This window comes from Siniperca chuatsi, linkage group LG14, assembly GCF_020085105.1.
Source record: "Siniperca chuatsi isolate FFG_IHB_CAS linkage group LG14, ASM2008510v1, whole genome shotgun sequence".
NCBI lineage: Eukaryota > Metazoa > Chordata > Actinopteri > Centrarchiformes > Sinipercidae > Siniperca > Siniperca chuatsi.
Window position 1 is genome coordinate 29,359,416 of NC_058055.1, and position 9,956 is coordinate 29,369,371.

At 41.7% G+C, this 9,956-nt stretch overlaps 1 protein-coding gene across 2 annotated transcripts in view; it reads left to right on the forward strand.

Annotated features, from left to right (window-relative positions):
* The window catches only part of csf1rb (colony stimulating factor 1 receptor, b), a 38,500-nt gene continuing 28,544 nt past the window's right edge, over window positions 1–9,956 (forward strand). For both annotated transcript variants that reach the window (XM_044222514.1, XM_044222515.1), the window contains exon 1: window positions 1–126. In XM_044222514.1, the coding sequence (XP_044078449.1) occupies window positions 72–126 (55 nt within the window). In that variant the 5' untranslated portion in view covers window positions 1–71. The remainder of the gene's footprint in view (window positions 127–9,956) is intronic.

Consider the following 9,956-nt stretch of genomic DNA (forward strand, 5'->3'; position numbering starts at 1 on the left):
CCGCTGGTTGACAGAGAGGAAGTTTGTCTCCTTCAGTTTGACTTGGACAGTCTGAACAACAACAGAGAGAGATGAAGGTTTATTCCCTGCTGCTGTCGATCGTCCTCAGCTGCTGCTCTGCTGAAGGTCAGAAAACAGACTTTATTCACTGTTTATTAGCTGTTATTAACCAGGTATTAATGCTTCATTAAGGGTTAATTATCTTCATTCATGTGTGAGGAAAAAGACAAAAAATAAACCACGTAACGACAATAAAATGTTTTTATAAATAAATAAATATCAACTAATAATTATCATTATTTATTATGTGTTATTAAACATTAATCAGCTGTAAGCATTAACAGTACTGCTGCAAGATGTAAACCTGTAAAATGTGTGTCTGATGTTAATGAATTACCATGCTAATGCACTGCTAATAACAGTGAACAGTATTTAATAGTTTATAAAACCATCAATAACATTGATAATCAAGATAATTCCTGTTAACATACAGTAACTGTTTCTAAAGAGTTATTAACTGTTTATTAACAATTATTAACTGTTCATTCAGTATTTAAATATGTATTTTTGATAGGAAAGTTGACATTTTCTCTCGATAAAATAAATAAATATTATTATAATATTAATGATTGAGTGTAGAGTTGAGATTATTATTAATATAGTTATATTTTGACACAGTTCACTCCTGTTGGTCTGAAGTGAGAGTTCAGATGAACCTGACTGTAAAACAAACACAACAAATACATTTATTGAGCAATGAACGGACACATGAGTTAAACATTTTTTGTTTGATAGAAACTTCTCTCTAAAATGTAATTTATATGAATCCAAAAACGTATTTTTCTGTGGCCAAAACAGAGACGGGTCGCTGCAGAACCGGATCAGCAGTTACTCTGAATGCTATTTATCAAACAGCATCAATACGTTTCTGAGAAAAATGAGGAAATGACATCATGAATACCTCGTAACACAACTATAAATATGAATGTGGAGGTCTCCTACAAACGAAGGCAAGCTAAAATATAAGGTATATTTAGTGTCCCCTCATGGACTCAGTGTCCCCTCATGGACTCAGTGTCCCCTCATGGTCTCTGTGTCCCCTCAGTATCCTCTCATGGTCTAAGTGTCCTCTCATGGACTCTGTGTCCTCTCAGTGTCCCATCATGGACTCAGTGTCCCCTCATGGTCTCTGTGTCCTCTCAGTATCCTCTCATGGTCTAAGTGTCCTCTCATGGACTCAGTGTCCCCTCAGTATCCTCTCATGCACTCAGGGTCCCCTCATGGTCTCTGTGTCCTCTCATGGACTCAGTGTCCTCTCAGTGTCCCCTCATGGACTCAGGGTCCCCTCATGGTCTCTGTGTCCTCTCATGGACTCAGTGTCCTCTCAGTATCCCCTCGTGGACTCAGGGTCCCCTCATGGTCTCAGTGTCCTCTCAGTGTCCCCTCATGGTCTCTGTGTCCTCTCATGGACTCAGTGTCCTCTCATGGATTCAGGGTCCCCTCATGGTCTCTGTGTCCTCTCATGGACTCAGGGTCCTCTCATGGACTCAGGGTCCCCTCATGGACTCAGGGTCCCCTCATGGTCTCTGTGTCCTCTCATGGACTCAGGGTCCCCTCATGGACTTAGTGTCCTCTCTGTGTCCTCTCATGGACTTAGTGTTCTCTCAGTGTCCCCTCATGGACCTAAAGAAGAACTGTATCTGTCGTCTTTCATCTACACTTCACTTGTTACATGTAAATTTTACATAAATCTAATTATGCCGTATTTCCTGCTGCTTCATGTGATCTTCTTCTTCTACTACGAGACTTTTGTGGAGTGGATGTAAACATGTTGCCGTGGTAACCAGTTCCTCCACCACGCCCACAGGGTCCCCAACAAAGAAGAAGTGAGACAAGGAAGTGGGAGAAAAGAGTGTGTGTGTGTGTGTGTGTGTGTGGGGGGGTCGGGTCTCTGGTCTCTGGTAGAAAATGTGTTTCCTGACTTTGAGGTTTCATCACACTAACCCCCCCCGGCACTGAAACCTCTTAACTGCAGGACTTTCTCCAAAACAAAACTCAGATCTGTTGGTATAAAAACCTCTTATCTCCATGTTTTTCAGTCAGTTTGAGAATCTGATTAAAACCTCACAACTAAAACTCGTCCAGACTGTCGACAAACTAAAAACTAACAAAAACAATCAGCTTTCAACAACAATTCTGATAATCAATGACCATTAATTAATCAAACTTCAGTCAGTTTCTTCAGTGTGTCAGACTTTCTGTTTTCTATCTGACTCGTCGCGTTGGACTCTGATTGGTTGGATTAATTGAGCTGTTAGCTTCAGGTGTGAATGCGATCAGGACTCTCATTGAGGTCATGAGGTTGAATTTCCTGCTGAGGTTTCCTCCGTCACGTTTATCATCAGAAACTAATAGAAAATCAATCCTTTAATAAACAGTGAAGTCAGCAGAAAGTTTCTGTTCCTGAAAAGAGAAACTGTGGAGATACGAGGTTTGCAAACACTGACAGGAGAAAACAGATTTTTGTTATTATATATTATATTATTAGACTTATGTTAATATGTATGTGTATATATATATATGTATATACACACATATATATTATGTTATTATATATTATATTATTAGACTTATGTTAACAAAAGTATAAATAAAAATGAAGTTTTTAATACAAATTTGTAAATCAGAAACATTTTTACAGTTTAAAACATCTACCTTTAAAACATTGAATGTTTGATTTGTGCCTTATTATTCTTATGCTTATTATTAATAATAGTTTTAATTATTAATAATAAAAGTGTTTAGGTTATTTACTTACCTAATGTGTTTCTAAAATGCACTCTACAAATAAAATGTATTCTTGTTATTATTATTATTATTATTATTAACAGACACTTTGACTGTTTCTCTGAACATTTTCTGGATTTGTCTTCTGATGAAAGTTTATTTCAGTAAATATGAGTTAATTAACTGTTTATTAACCATCTTTCTCTAATATTAATATTAATCTGTAGTCACCTGCAGAGATACTGTAGAAAAAGACCACGAGGTCACTTTAGTAGCTGTTCTGGAGCTTTCAATCACATCACACTTTGAACCTGAATTTGAAAATTGTTGTGAATAATCTGAAGAATCATCCATAATCAACGATCTGGTCGGATGTTACCGGGTCGGTTCTGAATTGATAAAATTGGATCTGTTCACAGTTTATTTCTTGTTTTGCCGGAGCGTTCAGGGCGGCGAGATGTTGAACAGCTGTTTGACTCGCTGACAGTTTGTTTTGTAAATATTGGACTCGACACAACAGTCATGTTATTATTATCATTTATTTGAAGTAATTGTGGACATTTTATGGTTTTATTAGCAGCTGACAGTAAGTGGTGAGCACCTTAAACCATCAGGCTGCAGCGGCGTGTCCAGACTTTGTTGACTGCGGTGGCCAAGTGGGGCACAGACTTGTGCTGGGTTGGCATGAAAAATGTACACTCACACACACACACACACACACACACACACACACACACACACACACACACACACACACACACACACGCTGGAATAGCTTTAATTTACTTTAATTACTAACATTACAGTTTCTTACACTCCTGTGTTTCAAATTTTAATTTAAAAGATAAATAGACAGACCAAGCGCAACACAGCCGAGCAGCACCATGCAAATGTGACTGCAGTTGACTGCAGTTGTTGCTGCTAAGGGTGGAGCAACCAGTTATTAGGTTTAGGGGGCGATCACTTTTTCACACAGGGCCATGTAGGTTTGGATTTTGTTTTCCCTTAATAATAACAACCTTAATTTAAAAACTGCATTTTGTGTTTACTTGTGTTATCTTTGCCTAATATTTAAATTAGTTTGATGATCTGAAACATTTAAGTGTGACAAACATGCAAAACAAATAAGAAATCAGGAAGGGGGCAAACACTTTTTCACACCACTGTATATGAATATAGATAGATATAGATATACTATACATACATATACACACACATATATATATGAAATATTGAGTTATGAGTTACTTGTCACAGTCACAGTCAGAAACTCACAATTTCTTCATCATGAAGTGGTTTAAAGGCTCCGACTGACGCTGCTCAGTGTTTCCCAGCATGCTTCAGGAGGGATTATATATTAATGAGAGGTTTTAGTTTACTTGTGTGTTTTTATTGGGGTTTTTTCTGTCTAATTTGAGGTTTACACACACTGAAGGTGGAAGTCCAACATGATGCAATGTCCTGAAATATAACCATCTGTATATGAAACCTATAAAGATGTCACATGACATCACCATGTGATGTTAAATCAATCAGTTGATCAATCAAAAGAACTGATAACTAAATCAGAATCAGAAATACTTTAAAGTGACAGCAGCAGCTGTTCTAGAGTCAGTGGAGATCCAGAGCTTAGCCCTGAAATCTTAATGTAATCATAATGACATTTATTTTGTTCTGTAAATAGTTAAACACTGCAGATGTGCTTCTATACAAACTACAAAACTTCTCTGTGCAGAATACAGTTTCCTCAGACCTGCCATCCTCTAGCTGTCCACCAGGTGTCCTCTGACTTTTCTCATCACCTGACTACCCGACCCATCCACACACCTGTTCCCATACCTGAGCTTCCCAACTCATCTCATTACCTAATCGCCCTACACTACATATACCAGTTCACTTCCTTTCTTCCTTGCCAGATTGTTAAGTCAAGTTGCCGTGTGTTTCATGTCTTGCTCTCTAGCTTCTGTATCGTGTTCTTCTGTTGGCCCTGAGACCTGTTTCCTGCCTGTTTATTGGACTTTGATTCTTGCCTGGTCCTTGTCGGTTTTGCCTGTTTGGACTGCCTTCTCTGGTTTTGACCCTTTCCTGCCTCACCTTCCCGTAAGCCTTTGGGTGAATAAAATCACTGAACTGTATCAGCTCTTCCTCAGGCATCTGCATTTTGGTCCTATCCCCTCTGTTCCTGTTACCGTGCTATCACCAGCCATGACAGTTTGTTTTCACATTCATCTGCTGAAGGAGGAAAGTTTCTCTGTTTCAACTTAAATCTCAGTTTAACACCTGGACGTACCTTCAGAATAGAAAAAAGAAGAATCATGCAAGTACATCAACTTCATCAAATATGCTGAACTGCTTCAAGTGCTAAATTTAGAAACAATAATACCCCTTTTACACTGGGCTACACCCGCTAACACCCGTGAACATCTGGCTTTTTTCTTCAGTGGGAAAGGGTACAGTTGGCGTTGACTCTAGGGTCAAATGACTCTGCAGTAGTCACGGGTATTTATCGGCTCCGGCTCCCGCTCCTATCGGTAGTGATGTAAATCTGACACCTGGATGGACACGCTAACTTTCGCCCCTTTTTCTGTGCGACTCTTTCATCTGTTTCTATCTGCGGATGTATATAAATGTCTCATCCATATGTTTATGTAGTATTAGCATGCTAGGCTAACAGTCTGTCATCTGTGACTATATATCTGTGCTGTGACGTCTTTCAGAGCACACAAACACTGTAAACACACCTGTCACCTGCCCAGCACGGTGCTGTTAACCAGAAACACCGCAGCTACACCTTATTTTTATAGTCTGTGGGCTACACACAGCAACCACCGTAACATTGTCGCTGGCCTCCATGCTGCTTTCTAACCCTGTTTTCTGCCGCGTTCATGAAGTCGAACGCGACACATCAGGAAAAACAGAAAAGGCAAACTCGTGTACTGGCAATGTGAAAGGATTCAATCACCGTTTCTAAAACCTGCACATACGCGCTAATTTTGGTGTAAAAGGGTGTAAGAAACAGGTTTTTATAGGCCGAGGCGCAGTCTGAACAGGGGAGTTTTCAGTCTGAAGATGTGTAGTAAGTTTCTGCTGTACTGATGTCGGTCGTTCCACCATTGTAGAGCCAGGACAATGTTGGGATTTTGTTGAGCGGTAGTTGGGCCCCCTTGTGGTGACGGTGTAGCAAGCCAATTGGCAGTAGCAGAGCGTAGTGGACGGGCTGGGGTACCAAGTACCAGTATCTTGAATCGGATTAGCAGCCACTGTCAGCGCGTTCGTTTATTTGCAAAAGAAAAGTCTGGAGAGAAGCTATTCCTTAATTAGGCATTTATTAAAGAATTGGAGGATCAAAAGCATCTTGTACAAAGATCTTTTCTGTTCAGAAAACCACAGTCAGCGAGCTGTTAATCTGTAGCCATCATCCTCAAAACAATGCTATTCTTAACATTACACAGAGTTTTAAATGAGAATGTACAACTATCTGATAGGTTTCTACAGAGGTGGGGAGGAGCTGTGGTTTAGACTTAGCTCTCCCTCCGGTGGTGCACAGGCTGGTCCAGCCTCCACCCTTCGTGTGGAGACAGCGCCCTGGTGGAGGAATCCTACACTTCCTCTGTTTGTAAGCTGCTAAAGTCTCTGCTTCATTCCCCAAAACTGATACTTCTCCTGTCATGGTCATTACATTACATACTGTCCTCAGTACATGATGTTCTTTCTGATATTCCTGTTTCTTTGTATAAATGTAAGCCTGTTTGCAGCAGCTGATCAACTTTTCCCTGCAGTCAGCCTCATGCCCTGTGTGTGTGTGTGTGTGTGTGTACAAAAGTTTCAACATGGTATTAATATAATAGGCAAGCAGCCTTCATTTAAATGATTAATTCTCACACCACCGGTAGCCAGTGCAGGGCCCACCAACCAGGAGCGAGTTGCAGCAGTGTCACACCCAGGTTCCTAGTTCAGAGCCAATCAGGGTCCAGTATGGAACTGACACGGTGTGATGAGGTAACCTGAAGCCTCCAGGTCACAAACTCTGGGAGTGGACGCTACAGTCGAACACGTCCTGTGTCCCGCTGTTAAACTTCAGAAACATATTTACAGATTCACAGATTCTGGAGTTTTACATGATGGAGAAGATGTACGAGAATTTCTAACTGGTTAACTGATATAAATATATTTATGTATAAAAATAGTTTATCTCACAGTTAACACACTGATTTTCAGATCAGTTCAACCGTCTGAACTCTGTCTTTATTTCATCCAACAGCAGGATGCTGCCACACACACACACTAACACACACACACACAGTAACACACACACACACTAACACACACACACACTAACACACACACACACACAGTAACACACACACACACTAACACACACACACACTAACACACACACACACAGTAACACACACACACACAGTAACACACACACACACTAACACACACACACACTAACACACACACACAGTAACACACACACACAGTAACACACACACACACACACACACACACACACACACAGTAACACACACACACACTAACACACACACACACTAACACACACACACACACACACTAACACACACACACACAGTAACACACACACACACACTAACACACACACACTAACACACACACACAGTAACACACACACACACTAACACACACACACACAGTAACACACACACACACAGTAACACACACACACACACTAACACACACACACACTAACACACACACACAGTAACACACACACACTAACACACACACACAGTAACACACACACACACTAACACACACACACACACTAACACACACACACACACACACACACACTAACACACACACACACTAACACACACACACAGTAACACACACACACACAGTAACACACACACACACACACACACACACACACACACACACACACACACACACTAACACACACACACTAACACACACACACACACTAACACACACACACACTAACACACACACACACACACACACACACACAGTAACACACACACACACTAACACACACACACACACTAACACACACACACTAACACACACACACTAACACACACACACACAGTAACACACACACACACTAACACACACACACACACACACACACACACACACACACACACACACACACACACAGTAACACACACACACTAACACACACACACACACACACACACACACACACAGTAACACACACACACACACACACACACACACACACACACACTAACACACACACACAGTAACACACACACACACACAACACACACACACACAACACACACACACACACACACACACACACACACACACACACACACACACACACACACACACACACACACACTAACACACACACACACAACACACACACACTAACACACACACACACACACACACACACACACACACACACACACACAACACACACACACACACACACACACACACACACACACACACACACACAGTAAACACACACACACACACACACACACACACACACACACACAGTAACACACACACAGTACACAACACACACACAGTAACACACACACACACACACACACACTAACACACACACACAGTAACACACACACACACACTAACACACACACACTAACACACACAGTAACACACACACACACACACACACACACACACACACACTAACACACAGACAGTAACACACACACACACAGTAACACACACACACACACAGTAACACACACACACACACACAGTAACACACACACACACTAACACACAGACAGTAACACACACACACACACAGTAACACACACACACACACACACACACACACACACACACACACACACACACACACACACACTCTGATGGTTGTTTCACTTCTTGTTTCTTCTCACAACAGAATCGTTCTGATTGTGAAACTCGATGACGTGAATCTTCAACTGTCACATGAAGCTTCGTAACAAATCCGTCTGATCGTGTCTGATTATTGATCGGAGCCCTGATCGGTTAGTGTGACTGCTCTGAAATACGGAGGCTGATTCTTCAGCTCGGCTCAGTTTCCAGACGCAGGACTGAATGTCTTCAATGTGTTTGTCTGGGTTTATTTCTTTAGTTCGTTTAAGAACTAGTGATTGATGCATGTTGCATGTTAAGCATTCAGGGCTGCCTGAGTTATAATACATGACTCTGAGACCAGGGCGTTCCTGTTCATTGGGATTTACATGAACCTTGTGTTTACGTTTCTATCTGCTGTAGATTTGTGAAAAACACATAAAAGTGTTTCGTAAACAAGAAAACAAAACTTCAGCTTTGGTCGGCGGCCGCTGTCTGCTCACCGCTGCTGTAAGAGATGGAGGAATAAATCCACAGTGAAGCATCATGGACGCTTCTACAGGTTACTGCCGCTAACGGCAGAGCTCAGGCAGCGTTACAGAGCCACTGAGGTTTCTGTTCTTCTGATCACGTTCGTCAGGCTGAAACCAGCGAGAGTTACCGACCATCAGCTCATTTATCCCTCACACCTCGCTCTGTCACTCCTCATTAAAACACCTCACTGTCACTCCTCATTAAAGTTTCTGCTGTACTGATGTCGGTCGTTCCACCATTGTAGAGCCAGGACAATGTTGGGATTTTGTTGAGCGGTAGTTGGGCCCCCTTGTGGTGACGGTGTAGCAAGCCAATTGGCAGTAGCAGAGCGTAGTGGACGGGCTGGGGTACCAAGTACCAGTATCTTGAATCGGATTAGCAGCCACTGTCAGCGCGTTCGTTTATTTGCAAAAGAAAAGTCTGGAGAGAAGCTATTCCTTAATTAGGCATTTATTAAAGAATTGGAGGATCAAAAGCATCTTGTACAAAGATCTTTTCTGTTCAGAAAACCACAGTCAGCGAGCTGTTAATCTGTAGCCATCATCCTCAAAACAATGCTATTCTTAACATTACACAGAGTTTTAAATGAGAATGTACAACTATCTGATAGGTTTCTACAGAGGTGGGGAGGAGCTGTGGTTTAGACTGAGCTCTCCCTCCGGTGGTGCACAGGCTGGTCCAGCCTCCACCCTTCGTGTGGAGACAGCGCCCTGGTGGAGGAATCCTACACTTCCTCTGTTTGTAAGCTGCTAAAGTCTCTGCTTCATTCCCCA